This window comes from Venturia canescens, chromosome 9 (assembly GCF_019457755.1).
Source record: "Venturia canescens isolate UGA chromosome 9, ASM1945775v1, whole genome shotgun sequence".
Lineage (NCBI taxonomy): Eukaryota > Metazoa > Arthropoda > Insecta > Hymenoptera > Ichneumonidae > Venturia > Venturia canescens.
This window is the reverse complement of record NC_057429.1, coordinates 9,689,166-9,708,773: the sequence shown is the minus strand read 5'-3', so window position 1 is coordinate 9,708,773 and position 19,608 is coordinate 9,689,166. Positions and strand designations below refer to the sequence as shown.

At 40.0% G+C, this 19,608-nt stretch overlaps 1 protein-coding gene across 19 annotated transcripts in view; it reads left to right on the top strand.

Moving 5' to 3' along the window:
- by (blistery) overlaps positions 1-19,608 on the top strand; it is a 176,148-nt gene that overhangs the window by 134,505 nt on the left and 22,035 nt on the right. For all 19 annotated transcript variants that reach the window (XM_043427614.1, XM_043427625.1, XM_043427617.1 and 16 more), the window contains 5 exons: positions 7,174-7,386; positions 7,870-8,033; positions 8,345-8,494; positions 9,564-9,861; positions 10,365-10,602. In XM_043427614.1, the coding sequence (XP_043283549.1) occupies positions 7,174-7,386; positions 7,870-8,033; positions 8,345-8,494; positions 9,564-9,861; positions 10,365-10,602 (1,063 nt within the window). The remainder of the gene's footprint in view (positions 1-7,173; positions 7,387-7,869; positions 8,034-8,344; positions 8,495-9,563; positions 9,862-10,364; positions 10,603-19,608) is intronic.

Below are 19,608 nucleotides of genomic sequence, written 5' to 3'. Positions count from 1 at the left end.
TTTTTTGAAATTAATTACCATCGGCTGACCACTCAAATTTGGAGAATTTTAGCGAGAATCTGAAACGAAATTTGAAGAATTCAGACAGCTCGAATTTGATAAAAAATTAGGACTTATCGCGGAAAGAAGGAATTTTATGGAAAAACAGATTCGACGAATTCTAGAATTTTGCTTACTAATTTTTTTCTTTCTTTTTCTATTTTCTCGACTGTACTCGGTAGACTAGAGAAAATGAAAAAAAGGGTTCTCAACTTTGCTCACAAACTTTTTTGCTTCCCCTTTGATAATGACGAATTGAAGTTAATTATTGGAACGTGAACTAATTCGAATTAGTCTCGGCTCTCCCACGGCTTCCATCAATTGATCTCGATCAATTAAGAGGCGCGCAGTTATCAATTTCTCACTTTGATCGAAAATGAGAACGAAGGCTGAAAATGGAACTCTCGGATGTGATTCCTACGCAATAAAAATGCTCGACGTGCGATTTTTCCTCCAGTGAAATAAGGCCCGCCCATGATTCCGCTTCGAATTCACTCTCCGAATGTGTGTTTTCATGCATTCACGTATGTAACAAAGGTTACAGTACGTCGAGCTGCAAATTGAAAATTTAACGATTTCGTGAAGCGAGTCTCTCCGGACGAGGACGAAAAAATCTTCATTCGAACGCTCTCTCGCTCAGGCTGCTCTAAAAATACGTTTATGGGCTCATAACTCGATAGAATCGCCAGTTTCTACGGTCTTCTCACGCACCAGAAAGCCTTACCAAAGATTCTGAGCAACGATGAATCTGGGCTAATCAGCACATCGAGAAACGGTTACTCCAACGAATCTAAAAACCCGAATTCTCATGAACAAAATTCGTCATTTCACTATTTCCGAAATTTCATCGAAAGTTTTTCTGGAAGCCAACACAAATTGGGAAAAAATCGATCACCATTTTCCTCGATACGTCAAATCTTCGATCTTCGAAGTCGCGATGTCATAAATTTCTTCTACCGTTACACAAGTTGGGTGAAAACAAAGTGTTAGAATTTCTAAAATTTCGAACAGCTAAGAACTCGAGTTTATAAACTTCGAATAATAATGTGGAGACAGATCAAATTTGAATGTCGAAAATAAATAAAGCAGAAACTTCAGAGTTCGCGAAGCACGTTTATATCGAATATAGAATAATGTAACAAAATCATCTATAGAACGACGACTGAAATATATCGTTTTCCGAAAATTCGACTATTTCTCTTTCGATTCATAAATTACTACAATCACCAATAACCGAATATCCACAATTTCGAAAATATAACGAAAGACTAAATATTAGTGAGGTTGAAATACTGAAACACCAAAAGGTCGACCGATCAAAATAAAGAAACGCGCAGCGAAGCTCAAAATACACACTTTCCACTCACTCGCTCGCTCACACTGGTGATCCCCAATTAAAAACATCGCCATTTTGACTTTCACCTTTTCGAGCCATCGCTATTCTGCAAATCTATATAAATTTTATAGACTCGAAAAATTCGCTTTCGATCTTTCGCTACTCTATATTCTGATCTGTCTATAAAACAATTACTCTCCATTTTGAATTCGAAAATATGAACTCGAAAATATGAATTCAACAGACATTCGTATGGTCTGTTGAAATTCCATTCATAACGAGAACTATCGAAATATATATTTTCGAGTAAATACGAAAATCGAAAGAAAAAAAAAATAAAAAATACGTCAACTTATAATATTCTCCGGAATGCTATAATTAATTAATTATTGAAGAAACAAATTTTGAAAATTTTCGAAAACAATCGGAAACGCTATCCCTCCGGTAAAAAGTCTCTGGCAGCAACTCGTCATAGCATAAATGTACTTGTCTCAGAGTCGCTGCGTCGCGACTCTAGATTCAAAGAAGTAATATTTGATTAAGGAAGTTGAGGCTGTACAGTCATTTTTTTTACCCAAAAGTGATGACCTGTACCTTTCAAAAGTTAGGCCAGTTTACAGTTTGGCAATGTTGCATACACTTTAAAGAAAAGTTGGGGAAAAAAAGACGAAAAACTGGTGAAAGCTCAGTCGAAAACACGAACAGTGACGATCCTAGCCTCAAAAAACTGCACGGAAAACAGATTATTATTAATATAATCTCAGCAAGTCTCCTAATAAATCTGAAAAAAATTGACATTATTCGGCAAGCCTTGCTCATGTTGCCCAAAAAATTTCATATTTTTAGCATCATTTTTAACGGAGATATCACTGAATGTGTCTTGACTTCCATAAGATTACATGTTATTTGGCCCAAATTGTTATTGATTTTTCTCAGCAACGACGCTCCTAAACTGTCTGAAAAATTAACTGATTTTTTTTTACACTTCACTTTATAAGATGCAATCGGTTTAAAAGCGGTGACATCATTTTCATTCTAATGCCTCAACTTCCTTAAACACGTAATCTGCTAAATAATCGATCGGAAAGAAGAATTTCGAATTACTTATTTTTCTCCAATCCTTCACAACTTATAAAATTTAGAAATATCGATCGTCCTACAATTCGATTATTCGACATATTGAACCCCTTCGCCCACAAGTTCACGTGTAAAATTGCCGTTATAAGTCTCGAGAAAGACGTTGCTGGTGCACCAGCTTCGTGTATTGCGATTTATCCAGCAGGCCTAAAGGGAAAGGGGGCCGAGAGAGCAAGAGGAGGATTGTGCACGATATTCTTCGTCTTCAAATATACACGCGTGTACTATATATAGGATATGGAGCATCCGGCTAAGAAGATTGGACCATATATTAGGTAGTCTGTATACACATTGGCAGGAAGAAAAAACCCACACGAGGAATGAGCCTCGAGCTTTTCTACCTTTTATCGTCCGTGTGTGTATCTCCTCTTATTTGTCTCAAGGATAAGAGAACAATGTTGTGCCCTTAAATCATGCGTTAACGGTTCTGCTATCCGAGACATTTTACATCTATTTTTGGTATAACAAAATGGTGAAAAATGGAGCCCCTTGGCTTAATGTTTCTCCACGACTTGGTCCGTTTAGTTTTTCAATTATCGTCAAAAGCCATTTTCCGTAGAATTTGGGAATCGTATTAAAAAACTGAAAGTGTATTCACTTTGAATGTCGTGCGGAGTAATTCTCGTAAGAAATTATTCTTATATAGGAACATTCGTCCGCTCGATTTTAATGAGCACGCGACGTTTTATCATCTCATTAAAAGTCTCGCTGAGAGACACACACTGTTTATAAAAATATTAAGGAATCTCAAACGACCCTCGCGGCGCATAATCATCCTCGGTGTCCTTCGAGAGATCGCGCAGGATAGAAATCCCGATAAGAATCAAACAGCACGACTTTATTCCCTCCTCTTTGTCGTTCCCACTCGGCGAGCGAGCCCGATATTCTTCGATGTGTTTTGCATCTAGGCCGCAGAAGTGCGGAGGCCAGAAAGAGACGGAGGGACTTCGAGATCGAGAATCCGGAGGCGCCCTCTCGCTGATAAAAGCAACAGGAAAGATGATGGAATTGTTTTTACTTGTTACATTGTTGCAATATGTAAATGGGCATCGAATACGAGCTCAGTGAAGAATTCGCGAGTAGAAAAATACGAGATTTGCCGAGATTGCTCTCGCCTCCGCGGCCCGACGCTTCCCATTTTCTTCCGTTCTCATTCCTCCTCTTTTCTCCTTCTTCTCGGCCTCTCGCGTATTATCTTTTTCTCCTTATTCCCGATTCACCCATCAAACTAACGGCGAATCCTCCGTGGCGACCTCCCGCTGTTCACCCTCGCCCTTCAACCGCCGCCCCCTCACACCGTTAACATCGCCGGTAACTCGCTCTTTTCCTCTCTCTCCTCCCCCCCCCTTTCTCCTCTTTCTCTCCTTCCCTCGTCATTCATTCTCCATCGTGGCTTGTTCTCCCTCGAGCGATCGCGAAATCACGAGATCTCGACTGTCTCAGGATTACAAGCACCATACAACATGATCTATATTTCCTTATCGCATAAAAAGGGATAAAGTACACGACATCACGAGGAAGAAAAGATGTTCTGCCGTTATTACGAAACTTCGGCCCTCGTATGTCCCCTTAAAGACAATAAATGTGTGCTAAATTATACATTTTTTATACCACGAACCCGACGCTTGGTCGAATCGATAATGAGGGCTTGAATTACTCAAAAAACTGCGTGACGCCGGCTCAAAATACCGCTCGAATTCACCGAGAGCCGAAAAATCACTACAACGCTTAAAGTACCCACTAGATTTTATTCGGCCACGAGCTCGCAATTGAAATGACTCGCCCCGGCGAGTAGTGCGCATTAAAAAAACTAGCGCGAGTTGCTCGCGAATGCAAACAAAGAAGTACGACCCTGAGGAGAAGAAAAAAAATCGTTGAGGAGAAGAAAAAAAAAAATGAGAGTCGTCGTCGAATTTAAAAAGGTTCAAACATTACCTCACAGCCTGTATCATATTTATTTTTATTTTATCGACGACGCACGGTGAACGTACAAGCGCGATAACGAATTCCACGCTCAAGTTTGTGTCTCTTTTGCCCGATAGAATCTACAACGATTCGCGGCTTAAACACTGACACTCGTTGATCGTGTGGGGAAACGCACACGCACGTGACATAAGCGAGAGTAGCTCCCACAGTCGCGGAAGCTACACAAAGTCCATCTGCGTACCTTTTCTCGTATATAAAATACGTGTATGACCGTAACTCGGCGTCTTTTTAACTAATATTGTGTCTATATACGCACTAGTACCTTAATATATAAATAGTAAAGAGCGTTCTCCTGTACGCGACCGCGAGATCGGCTTACCAAGTACCTAACCGTACGAATTCAAACCGAATCGATCCTGATCCTCGAGCTGCTGCGGTGCTCTTCCGCGAGCTCGCTACTCCTTTATACGGTTGACGAGGGACTCGCTCCACGGAATATACGCGACGTGGATCCATTCCCATCGTCCCATTTCTCACTCGAGAACTCACCGACCAAGACTCCACTGTATTACGCTTCGTGCGTCTCACCGAGACTCAATGTTTCTCATTAACGTTGAGTCACTCCTCTGCTCGCGGCCACAAATCTCATAAGGAATCAAACATCCGTTAAGGGGTCTACTCTGATTAGGATTTTCTAAAAATCTAGTTTTTTTATTGCATTTTTCGAAAGTATACATATTTAAAAGTACTGTGCTATGATTTTTTTAAAGATCCGAGCAGTCTAAGTGCACTTTTGAGGGACGTTTACTTGGCTGTGAGTGCGCTGATACGCCGCATCGCCCAATCCGGCACCGCGTACCTGCCTTCGTTTAAACGCGTTTTTCTCAAAATTACGTTTTTCGACGACTCGTTGATCAAATCTCCGAAACTATTCAACCGATCCTTGCCAAAGTTTTATCACGTGTTCCTTATCACTGCTGTAACGCGTGTCATACAAATTTAAAAATTTTTAGTCGAACTATTGTTTTTTTTTTTGCAAAAACGATTTAAAAAAAACGTGCTTTTTCGTGGTTTTTGATAAAATGGCCGCCATTTTGTCATTTTTGAAAAAATAAAGAATCGTACGATACGCGCCTTAGTCAACTGAATCTGAAACCATTTTTTTCGGATCATCCTTAAACGTTGAAGAAAAAAAACGATATTACCATATCGATCCGAAGTTCATTGAAATATTTCACGCGGGGACTCGAACAATCATCGAAAATCGATGAATCGGTTGCTCTTTCGAAAAATCATCCGATTGCCTTGAGAACTCAAAATATTAAAAATTCTTTCCAATCTCACCTTCGGTGACATTTCAATAATTTTTTATATTTTCGTGCTCGGACGCAATCTCCACTCGATGAATCCAAATATATAATTCTCGAACTTTTTGTTTTTACATTATTCGATTCAAGTTTTCGTCATTGAAAACCTCGAAAGAAACGTACAAACCGTGAGGAAACTTTGAGCCGTACTCGAGGCACGAGAATTCGTTACGTCACTCGACTAAAGCAGCATAAAACTTGGGTCGATGCATACATTCATATTCCACGGTATCGCGATGCTCTCGTGCTCGAAATAGCCGCAATATTGTTTTCCTGTATCGTCTTTCTCACACGATTCATACTAGATCTGAGAGCATGTTGGATATTACGTGTCGTTACACGAGCGATCGCAGTACGTGGCCAGATGGCCCAGACCTGTGGTGACCGGAGCTCGACACGATGTTCCATGTGTGCGTGCACGTGTGTGTCTCTCTACGAGCATCTCCGCTGACTTGATTCTCGCACGAATAGAATTATACTCGCTATTTTATCCGCCAATTTTCTCGAGACTATACGAAATAATAATGCGTAACGAAACGCCTCGTAGGATCAGTTTCGTCGCGTACTTGACACCGACCGGTTGTACCTCGTTGCAATTCTCAACGGAGTTTAAAAAAATGAATCGAAAGTTTTGTCTCCCGAGGAATTTTCGTTTCGAATGAGAAAAATATCGAGGGTCGATCGATCCTTTTCCGGTTGTGGAAACCTCGTCGAATTACAGTTTCTTCTCGGGCTGCTAAAATTGGTGACACTGCGAACATCTTTGCAGAGAAACTGTCAACTCAACACCTTCGAAGAATGGAATCGACTCGTGCGTCAGAATCTCGCTCGATTCTGCGCCCAACGAACACTGTCGAATAATCCCCCGCGACAATGCGACGTCGAACAATCGATAAATCATTGGCGCTTCGGTCCAATAAAATAAACCGGCCGTAATAGCGATATATTAGCGATTTCCTCAGTCAATCAGTTTGATCGATCCTGCAGTAGTCCGGCGCTCCGGCATTTCGTTTCTGCATCGAGTCGAACGACTGGTCATCCGTTTTGGGCCGTTGTCGCAATGGCGAAAATATTCGTAATCTGGATTCGATATTTTCCGGTATTTATCAAGGTCCGCGTTTGGGAATAGAAATAGCGAGTAGAAAAGCTTTTCTTCAGCAATGAACAGCGAAACGATGAATCTTTCGAGTTCTTTCAAGTCAAGCGAAATGATAATCTTTGCGACGTCATCCGAAAGGTCAAATTCGAAATGAGAGACTAAAATTTAACAATCAAGACGAAACTCTACATTTAATGATGTTTCAAGTTCAGCCAATGGCCGAAGTGACTTTAAAACTAATTTTCGTCTTGTTTTTGCGATGTTTGCAGGTGCAAAAAGCGCCATCGGCAACTATATCGAGAACACCGGGCGTGGGCGCGGACGCCACGTGTACCGGCAAATCCGGTGGCCGGGTCAGTGAAATAATGGAACTGTGCTACGTAACCGAGAGGATAATCGCGCTTTGGTACAGAGAAGATGCTCAGGGCGTACTGGAGCATGCAACGACACTCTTGCGAGGGAAGCACGCCGACAATTACATGGTAATTCACGTCGTCGCATTAATCAACCTCGCCGGATGTAACATTACATACGAAGCGCATATATAAAAAGCTGCGTGGCCTCTGTGTGCGCAGGGGACACAGTGAATGGCACATTTATTTCGCCTACTATACAATTGACTCTGACAAAAGGTCGAGGTGACTCGTATAAATAAACTGCCAGATATTTTCTCCATAAACTCCACTCTGCGGTGTACACTTAGCGGAAATTTTTCCACCTGCGAGTACGAATCGATTAAAAGCCCGGACCAGCGTTAGAGTCGATTTTTTTCAGCATTTTCCTCAAAATCTCGAATCACTGAGACGAAACAATTGAATTATTTCGAATTTGGATTTTTTCGAATTATGAAAATGTTTCGATGGCAAATTCTGATTGGAGTCAAACCTCCCGGTCGACTCAACACTTTCTTGACGTGACGTAAACCCCGCGAAGATTATAATAATTACGTTTTTCTCTTGTTTCAGATCTTCAATTTATCGTCACCAGGACGAAATGGCGAATCCAACACTCGTGAGGTCGGCTGGCCTCAGGGCCTTGCACCGAGTCTTGAACGGCTGTGCGCCCTCTGCAAGGAGCTCGATTCCTGGCTGAACGCGGCGCCGAACCGAGTCGTCGTTCTGCATGCCAGGCAAGACTTGAAAGCTTGATAAAAACAATCGATAAAAATGAATATAGAAGTTTTCGAGATTCACTTTTGTTATAAAAAGTCGTACGAGAAGGAGGTTTCAGCCTCTCAAAGTAACTTTGCACGTGAAGTGCCTCGTATATTCGACAGCGTATAATTACCATCACAATATATAATTGTACGTGGCACATATAATTGCAAAGTAACAGCACGATGAAGACATAAAATTAAGAGAAGAAAAATCAATGAAAAAGGCAGCAACATTTTTTATTCGAAGTAAGCAACTTGAGCACAACTTTTTATTCGCATTTCAGAGGAGGAAAGGAACGTCTGGGCGTAGCAGTATCCGCGTACATGAATTACAGCAGCATATGCGGTGGCCGGGATCAAGCTTTGGACAGATTCGCCATGAGAAGATTCCTCGATGACAAAATTGGGCATCTCCATGTCCCATCACATCGCAGGTGCATTAAAAATTCAATAAAATATTGTTAAGTTCAACGCGATCGCCAGTGTCAACACGCAGATTGGGGCAAAGACTCGCTATGAATAATTCAGAAGGCTCCGATCAACTTTGAGAGACGCTTGAAGCTTATTTTCGGTGACCCGAATTTTCACCGAACAAAAAATGAAAGAATTTCTTTCAAAACTCAAAAAATTCACAAAAACTCTACTGAAATAAAAATTCCATGAAATCCTCTTGTTCAAAATATTTCCAATCGATTCGCCTCCTTTCGGCCCCTTTTAAAATGAATTTTTCAATCACTGAAAAAATTTCTTAAGAATCGATATCGATTACTTCCGGCATTATAAACATCCATTACCTTAATGTTCCATGAAAAGAGAAAAATGAATGAAAAAGAAATGACAAAAGACATAAAAATTGCGTCATTATTTCACAGTATTAATTTTCGACTCTCGGTACTCGATCGACGACATGTCCGCATGCGTTCAAGACTTTATAAATGTTATCTCGAGGCCTCATCGAGCCTCGTTTTCACCAAGTCCATACATGCCTACGCACACAATATACACACGTATCTCAATGCTCGTAAGAGCCGGATAATCTCCGCTCGTACAGGTAGATGTAATGACGATAATGACCCGGTAATGATGCGTGATCGTGGATTCCCGGAGGGCGCAAGAACGCGAATCTTCTCGGCAGTCTTGTCCTCCGTTCTCAACGCTCTTCTCTTTCTTTCTCTCTCTCTCTTTCTCCCAGAAATAACATCGAGCGAGGCTCGTATATTAGCATATCGTTGCGTTAATTTCACTCTTACAAGACTTTTATAATGACAGTTAAAGGAACAAGAAAAATCAAGTAGTGGAGGCACGACGAACCAAGAGAAAAAAGAGTCTGCTATCGCTCGAGGTCCAAACGTGTCGTCGATAAAAATCGCTTTCGAGCCGTTTGTCCCGGTCGAAGTGACTCCTCCGATTATACACTTATTTATCTACATTTATTCTGCAAATACGTTTGAATAAAAATTTCTATTCGACATTAATGATGACAATATTGATTGTTGCCCACAGATACGTCGAGTATTTCAGCGGTCTTCTCGCCGGCTCCCTGAGGATAAGCCCATCTCCGCTTTATCTAACTCACGTTACAGTCCTCGGTGTACCACTATTCGAGCCAACCGGATGTCGTGCTTTTCTCAAAGTATACGAAGGCCTCACGCCCGTATACACTTCCGATCTTTATTCTGTTACCAACGCACGAGAATTCACCATCAATCTTGGAGGCTTACGGCTTCGCGGTGATATACTCGTCAAATGTTATCACAGGGTTTACTCCAAACAGAGCCGGGAAGTTATGTTCTCGCTTCAGGTAATTGGTCAAAGAGAAATTCCATATTTTTATGGAGCCTCGAACAGGCATACGACATCGAGTATCTTTTTCTATTAATTCGTGAGTGGAAAGCGTTAAATATATGGAAATCATTTGAATTTTCGAGAATGTCAAATCGGCAAGAAGTTTTGAGAACGAGGGTGAAAAAAATGATAAAAGAAATGTAATTAATTCCATTCGTAAAAAAAAATTGGTGAGAGAGCGCAATTGGGGAGAATTTGATTTTTATTTCTGAAGCTCGTGAAACGTTGGAAAAATGTTATTTTTTTAGTGTTGAAAGGAAATGAGAATTGGTTGGTAAATGAAAAAATTTTGTCCACTTTGATTCGGTTGGAAGTTGAGTGATTTTACGATGAATCACGATAATGAATGAAACACTGCGCACTTCCGTTCACGCTCTAATCTAATCTTCTTATCTGATCCATTTTTGCCAGATCCACCATCTATTTTTCCTCACTTTTCCTTTCTTTTTCATTTTTCAGTTTCACACTTGCGTCATCACAGAAAATGTCGTGTCGTTTCCGCGGTCGGAGCTAGACGTTGCTTGCCAGGACCCTCGCTGTCCAACCGACGGCGTCGTTACACTTTATTTCGCAACTGATGCGAGGCGTCAGGACGGTCCTATACCAGCACCCACTCCCGCTGTGCCTCACGCTTCGGCTCATCACGACCCTATTTTGCACTGGGACAGCTATACAAATCTGGAAAATAGCGACGACGGTAAGTCCTTTTCTATTTCTCATCGTCGTTTCTTCTTACAATCAAAACCAATAGACTGGCGCTAGGTCAATATATTTCGACAATAATAAAACAAACAAAAATAACCTGGTAAATATTATCCTCAGTAAAAATAACATACCTTAAAATATCCCATGTTTTTTGATGTTATTGTGCTGTTGAATTAAGAGAGAGGCTGAGCGATGAGAAAACAATTAATTATTCTTTATTAACTTCAAAATATAAAAGAATGAGAACACACAATTTCAATCGATACCGTCTTTTCGTCATTCAAGCTGACATTCAACTTCTTCCAAAACAAAACCCTTTTTTTTTATTCAAAACAACTCTTTCTGCACTCGACTAGAAATATTGCAAAGCTACACAATAATCACTAATGTAATGCTACATATAAATAATAACCCTTGCAAAAAAACACAAATCACCACACAAACAAGCACTTGATCATGTATTCATGTGATACGGATAATATTGCATGTTTCAATACAAGCATATGTGACGTTATGCCCCAAAATATTGTTTTTCGATTGGAAACAAAAAAATTATTACATTTGGTTGTGCGCAAGTCCACACTAATGATCAGTAATAGAAGACTCTCCATTTATTGCAACAATATTTATAATTCTGTTGTTTTAATACTTTTTTTTTTTTGCACGAGCATCATCTCCACGAAGAACTTGTTCCACTTTTATTTCTGTGAGTGATTCATAGTAATCCATAATCCATAAAAATAATCCGTGATAATCAACATATCCTCAAGCTATATACACATTTTTTATATACTAGATTTAGGAAATTTGTGTATGGAGATAATTTGTATTGCGGGTTATTTTTAAATCATGATATTTTGTGCATGGGATATTTTCACATGGGATAATATAACGAGGATATTATTGCATAGTTAACATTGCATGGCACATTAAGGTCGGACCCCCAATCAACTATTCGCCGGTACATTAATTAAATCCTGGTTTATGCTGATCGAGAATTCTACAAAAATCCGAAAAATGTTGTTCTCTTCACTCAAGAAAGTACGTAAAGTCGTTAAAAATCAAATGTCAAATTCCGTGACGTGAATTGGGCTTAAATCATCGTTCGATGTTCCCATCGATGCAGAATTTGAAAAAATAAATAAATAACCAAAATCTGCGCGTAATTAAAACGAAATATGTCAAGCAGCGGCGGTATAAATTCCCTCAGGCACTTGGAATTCGATTGGATGATTACCGCTTTTGATCGATAATGCATTTTCGGCTAATTATCATTCCCATTTCACCCCTGAAACGAATTGGCTCAGCGCAAAGTGTTGATGAGCTCAAATGACGAATTACAAATCCAACGAAACTGAGGAAACTATCATGAAACTACGAACAAATAAACGTGGCTATTATGGTTGGAAATGAAAGTGGATTTTTTCTAAACGTTTCAACAGTACGACCCCGGACGTGTCGTCCATAGGGAAGTTAATCCAACTTGAGTGATTATTTGAAGATAGGGAAGCACCGTCGAGCTATATTCCAAATTCTCTCTGGTTTGAATTTAAACTGAGGAGCATCGGGATATCGCGATGAGACTCTCGTAGAGAGAGAGAGAGAGAGAGAAATTGAGAAAAGAGAGCGAGAGAGAGGGAGCGAGAAAGCCACGAGAGTTCTGGGAATACGGCCAAGACCTTAATTAGAAGTACCGTCGGCCAATTTCGAGCGACATCTCGCGGCCGATTCCGTAACTCTCTCGCCCGTTGCCTCATCTCCAACGAGAGAGAAAGACAGAGAGCGGAAGCAAAAGTTTGAAGAGGGAAGAGGAGTTGGGCATTAGTTTCGATTATTGGGTGGGAATCGAAAGGTCAATTCTACATGTAAATTCGTTTGGCACAGAGCCGAGGGTATCAACTGCATCGGACTTTCCACGAATCCGATGAAAATTAACTGGCAAATGAATTATTTATCGGCTCCCACGGTTTCAGATGGAAAAGAGACGAATCGGGGATGCGGCGAGAGGATTAAGGGGCAGTTGATTCCACGAACGAACTTCACAATTTATGCAAGCTTTCCATTCAGATTCATTGTGAATTAATTAAAAATACTTTCCACGATCATATTAACAGTGAAAATATCTACGATTTATTCAAAACTTTATCATTCTATTTTCTTTGTTTTTTTTTTTGTTTTTTTTTTTTTCCATTCGACGCTATTGGAATGCAAATACTTCGTGAATTTATCACTTCGATTCTCTTATTCCATGAAGAGTCGAAATTCGTTCGTTAATCCTACGAGTCCTGTCTCATCCCTTCCTCGTAGTTATTTCGCAAATATTATTCTCTCAATGTACCGAATTCGTTTCCTGTTCCAATAAAGCTTTGACCCAAATTGGTCTCGATGCTAAATCGACGTAGTTCGTCACGCGACGAATCACGCAAAGGGGATCGGCACGAAACATATCGCTGCTGGTACAGACAGAAAAAATAAGGCACAGAGAACGAGAAAGAGATAGAAACAAATAAAAAGAGAGGAAACAGTAAAAGATAGAATAAGCGCAATTTCTATCGTGGCTTCGGGCCCAGGGGATGGGCTGCCGATAAAGTTTTTAGGGCTGGGCTCGTCTGCAGATTGGATTTCAATATCGCATCCGCGCCAACCTCAATAACTTCCATCGTTCGAATCTCTTTCTCTCTCACTCAATATTCCACTAAAAAATATGCAATTTTTGGCCCTTCGTAAAAAAACGATACTCATCCCAGAGGACCCTCGAAAATTGCGTAAACTTTCGTTATTCGCTCGGAAATTCATTGAATTCATAACGCAATGGAATTGCTACATGTTTCCCCCTTTGAAATTGTGCGTCTGTTCATCGAATTTTTATTTTATGAGAATTTATTCGTGATACTGAACAAAAATTTCTATTTTTCACATAAATTTTGAATGAAAATTTCGACAAAACACTTCCTGCGAAAATACGAGCTTCATTTTCACTTAATATCTCTCCCAGTGGAGCTGACGTCGACAAAAATAATCGGAGGCGTGTTCAACCTGTACCTGACAGAATTCCACTCATCTCGATAACGCTTTTCGTTCACCCTATAAAATACGCAATAACCGATGTAACACGCGACGCGCATTGGGTGCAGCGAAAATCGAACTTTGACGACCTTGAAACCCACTGACCTTGACCCAATTGTTGTCTAATTGTTGGATGCACGAAGCTTCCTTCCCTGATGAATGACTACTTTTTTTCTCAACTGCGATAACGCCATTAAATGAACTCTCGTTAAACTTTAATTTGATGCCATCGAGGATGAAACTTTGATGCGTAAATTATTCAACTCGGGCAATAATTTTCTTCATTTTTCATGCATGGAATTATTGTACGTGAATAAACAAACTAAAAAATGCGAAGAAATGGCTATTTATTTGGGAAAAGCTATAAAAAGTAGATGAAATTGGTGTTACAACGCTTTACAATGCCCCTCGCGATAGCCGAGAATTCAGAAATGCGAGTGTGTTTATTTTGGAACACGTTCCCCTCCTGAGTTACAACACTTTAAATCAAGCTCTATTTCTCCTGGAGATAAAAAGCTTTTCGAAAAGCACGCAGTTCGACTTCGTGAAAATCAAAACGAGCTATCAAAATGAGAACTAAATGAATACTTGCAGTGAGTGAAACACGAGACCCCTTGAACTGGCGGAGCATTTCGTCGTTCGCCTGCGCTGTAAGATGAGCATGATTTTTTTTTAATAGACGAAAAATAAATGAGCGAGAACGTTGAAAATCGAGTCTGCGACTACGTCGCGTCGCGATTCTCATTAATGAAATTCATTATTTCGGGAGTTTAGAAAATGCTGAATTTTTTGAAATCGATTGAATCAAAGAAATCCGATGGAACCGAGCATTTCGACGAGCTTACTCGCGTCCCTGGAGATAACTTAATTTTTAGTCATCACTGCTGGGCGCTCGGAGAGGGCAGAATTTTAAACTTTTAGTCACTGACCACGACGGTGCATCGGAACGGCGCCGGTCAGCGCGAGGGAGTAAACGACGCGTGAGTTTAAGGTGGCTTCTTTCTTGGCTGTGGAAAAAGCCATCGCCGTATCTCTTTCTCCATCGCTCCTCGTCCCACTCAAATACGCATACTTCAATTCCTCTTTCTCTTTTTCTCGTAAATACTCGTGCATATATATTCTCGATGGTGGGGTACGACCGAGTTATTCTTGGCAGGGAGAGGCGCCTCGTTGATTCAGACTTCGTCGCTACGTAGCGAAAGATTCTGACCGCAGAGGCTTCGGAGCTTTTGTGCTATTTCGTGTATAATCGTTAGTACGCTCCGAGCACTCACATCGGAAAGAGCGGTTTCGCGGACCGCTCAAAATCTACAGTTTTTACGCCACATCTCTGGCACCAGTTATCCATTCTCTTTTTTCGTTCAGTGACTTCAAAATCTTTGGATTCAAGGATTTTCGCTTCGCACTGTGAGTAAGGCATCTCGTTTTTTTTCCTCTTCGATTTATTTTTTCTACTCGGAGCGCAAATGATTTATTTTCTACCCTCAACTTGTTGGATTTAACATTTTTCTACGGACTCTCAAGCAAAAAATGTTCTACGCGAATTCAAAGCAGAAAAAGCCTGCTGCGTCGACGAAAGTTTCGTAATTTCGAAATATTGGGAAAAATCGTAGCTACTAACCGGATCCGACCTATTCGCGTTTCCTTAAAGGGACATGTGGCTTGAAAGGATGCTGGACAAACTCGATTGGTTGCATGTGTCACTTGTGTACCAGTGAGAAAGTTTACTTTACCAAGAAAATCTTACGGATATACGGTTTTCCTTTACGGCTCTCGGGGACTCGTCATTTTAAGTTTCTTTTTTTTTAAGGAGGCTGGATCGCGACGATACAATGCTGCCATGCTAAACCGCATGTTAAAAATTATAAGAATTTCATTAAATTTGGTAAATGTATTCTTTAAAAATATATAACTCAATATACATTTTATTAGATTTTTCTACCACATAGCTCTCGAGTAATTGACCACTAAAGTTCACGTGTATAAGCATAGAGTTTACGTATGTACAGTTATACATCTCGTGCACAAGAACTTCGATTTAACTCCCAATTATTGGATAACCCTGTGGTAAGAGAGTTTGAAAAAAATTGTATTTGTATACTTGATGCCGAAGAATGTTATCACCAAATTTGATAAAATTTTGATTATTTTAATTTCGTGATGCGCCCTCCTTAAATCTATTCTCTACGAATCGGGGGCCAAAGTGTTTTGACAAAGGTTTCAGAACTCCAATTATTTTGCCATAATTTCCTCAATTGGATGAAAATTTGGAGGTTTTTTAAGCCCTTCAAATAAATCTCGTTAAAAAAATGCCTCTTCTCATCCTTCGAGGTTGAAAACGTTCCCGAAGTTTCTTTCCAGCATTCCAACATAAATCATAGCGCAGAAGTGAAGCGCAGTGAAACGGGGGTGGTTAAACTAAAAGCAAGGGGGAGAGAGAGAGAGTGAAGCGAAATAGGAAAGACTAGGGCAAAGAGTCGCCCGTTAAATCTTGTCGTTAAAATCCCTGGGGCGAGAGGTAAACAATGCTGACGCAACTTTCAGGAAGACGAACAACCTGGTGACAAGACAATGGAGGGATTCTCCCGCTTTCTCGTTCCCTTTCTCTATATTCACGAATTTTTTCACCGGTCGAGGCTCAACAATCGCGTTGACGTGTGTTACGCCACCTCCAACCCCATTTGCCTCTTTGTCAACTTTTTTACTCTTTCTGCGTGTACGGATATAGAATAATGGGAGGTAAAATGAGCCAGGAAAAAGGAGGGACGATTTTTACGAACAAAAGCCGCTGAATCGTCGACAGAATTTCCACTTATTAAATGTGAATCGTAACTCAAGAGAAAAAAGGGTGAACGAACTTTTTGCCACGAAAACAAAAAAAAAATATTCAGTCGGGAGTCAGCTTTTTTCGGACCATCCATTTTACCCCGCTGTCCCATTTTCCCTCGTCCCTTTAAGAGAGCTCACCATCTGTCAACTGTATTCCGAAAGAAAATCTCGTGCGAGAACGAACCGGAAATGCTTTTTGAAAAATGCAAGCTCGATGCCTACACGTCTCTATTCAATTCTATTGTCAACGTGCCCAGTTTCCCAGAGCTTTTTTCACCTCGCCCGCGGATCTTTTCTCCCAGTCAGCATCACCACTGACGTGAAAAATCGAAATCTTGGAAGCCTTTTTTCCGGTTGATAAATTTGTAAATGGAATCCCAACATCGCGGGGCTCGTTTTATTTTATTTTTTCGTTTCTACACATTGATTTTCCAATATTTTCGCGCATCCGGTTCATTCACTTGAATTTTCGTCTCTCAAATGAGCTTCCGTCGTTCTTGCAGTTGGAAGTTTGCCGAATTTCTCATCCAATAATTACAGCGCTCCTTATTGTCATTATTGTGTGCATTTCCTTGACAGGAACTCATCGTCGGTTCAGACAAGCGTCGACCTTGAAACTTGCACCAAAGACTCGGAGAGTTTTCGTCTCGATGCACGAATGAATTTATGCCAGAGTGCGTGTAAAGGTTCGCTCGTATGCGTCACGCCTCGTACGGAGCGTGTAGGATAAATCGCGAGCGTGTAGACACGTCCTTGTCCCAGATCAAGAGACGCGAAGAGGGGCTACGAATAAGTCTCGGCAGTCGTTTGGTCTGACCAACTTTTCACGCTCTGTTCGAGTTTCGCAGCGAACGTTTACCCGCGCGGTCTCTCTTTAGGCTCGAAACACTACCGAAGAGCGTTTGATTAAACGAGCGTCGAAGAGATACCGCATGCCGGGCATGAAAAGCCTGTTGAGAAACAGTAGAAACAGCCCGTTTGTGCTCAGACGAGCGTGACCACTTGACAGTTACAATAATACCGCAAATCGTTCCTAAGAAATTATCATCAAATGATAAAAAATCGATCAATTATTATCATTAGAATGGGATAGAAAATTATTCACATTTTCACATTTCAACAAAAAAAAGTGATAAATAATATTCGGATGAAAATATTACTCAACATCGAGAAAAAAATGTCGTCAAATCGATGTTGAAATAATTGCGACATCGGCGAGCAAGAATTATCTTTTATTCAGTACAAAAAATACGATTTTCATTAATAAACGTCGAGGTAAAATAAAATATCAGAAATCGATGATCGAAATTAATGTTTAAGGTCCCCTGATAACGACAAGCATACAGTTTCGGGGCTTCTGATGAGGCAAAATTTTGAATTATTTCATTTACAGTTCTGATTTTTTAACACGATACCTTATGGGAGAATTCACAATAATATTAATTGTGAAAAAATTGTGAAAAATTGTGACTGACACCACGTGCTTCGATTCGTCTAGTAGCTTAATTTTTTTAACGAATTGACGTTTTTTTTCTCGGTGCTATTACACCGATATAAACTTTCTTTCGCACAATAAAAATGATCTCGGACTCGCGATCATTAACTAGTCAAATTGAAGTATAAATTTTATCTTTCATGATATTTTGAAAGCATTTTATTACATTCTTGTGATAAAAATATTCTCAATGTAAGCGTTTATTAATTTTATTAATAATTTGGACTCGAATTTAATCAACATAAAATATTTGCTAACTCGACTAGTCATAGAACGGCCGAACTACTTAAAAAATCCGAATATTCAGTATTCAAGTGAACTCCAAAATTGGGAATAAAAAATACTTTTTGGGTCTGCCCGCACTTCATAGGTGCAATAGTCCCAAGAATTTTAGCTAATAAACAAATAATCGGTTTATCATTTTCAACGGATAAATTCATCGGAAAACATGAATTGTTGAAATATTTATCGAAAATTAATGAAAAATGATAATCGAATCGTGCTATATTCGATCAAACATTAAGGAAGTTGAGGCATTAGAATGAAAATGATGTCACCGCTTTTAAACCGATTGCATCTTATAAAGTGAAGTGTAAAAAAAAATCAGTTAAATTTTCAGACAGTTTAGGAGCGTCATTGCTGAGAAAAATCAATAACAATTTGGGCCAAATAACACGTAATCTTATGGAAGTCAAGACACATTCAGTGATATCTCCGTTAAAAATGATGCTAAAAATATGAAATTTTTTGGGCAACATGAGTAAGGCTTGCCGAATAATGTCAATTTTTTCAGATTTATTAGGAGATTTGCTGAGATTATATTAATAATAATCTGTTTTCCCTGCAGTTTTTTGAGGCTAGGATCGTCACTGTTCGTGTTTTCGACTGAGCTTTCACCAGTTTTTCGTCTTTTTTTCCCCAACTTTTCTTTAAAGTGTATGCAACATTGCCAAACTGTAAACTGGCCTAACTTTTGAAAGGTACAGGTCATCACTTTTGGGTAAAAAAATGACTGTACAGCCTCAACTTCCTTAAGAATCGAGGTTTTTTAAACATTCGAGGGCAAAAGAAAGTTCATCTGAATATAAATCGGAACAGAAAGTATAGTAACAAGATTCGATAATAAAAATAATGATGAAAAAACGAATCGACGTTACAAAAATAAGCGGAGAATCGTCGAGAAAAAAAAATCCTTTTTCGACGTTACGTATATACGTTGCTGTTGAAACATGGCGAGTTTTGTAATAGAATCACGAGTTTATTCTAATGGGGAGTAGCTTATGTTCGTGTACATTGTAGCGTGACAAGGCTTCCGTATAAGACGCGCCGCATCTATACGGGCTTTTACTACTAAATACCGATTCGTCGAGGCAAGCTCTCCTCGCTAGGGCAGATATATATCTTCCCACACTCCGCTTAACAATTCCTCGATCATTCCGAATACGGGAACGCGCGCGCGCGCGCGCGCTGCCTCTGAGGAACGAGGAAGTCTCGAACGGCCCCTCTATTCTCGACGTGATTCTGAGCCTCGGCTCGATTAAAATCAAATTAAGGACATGCGCGCTACCGCAACGTACTAACGAATATGTTTTCGTCTTGAACGTTCTC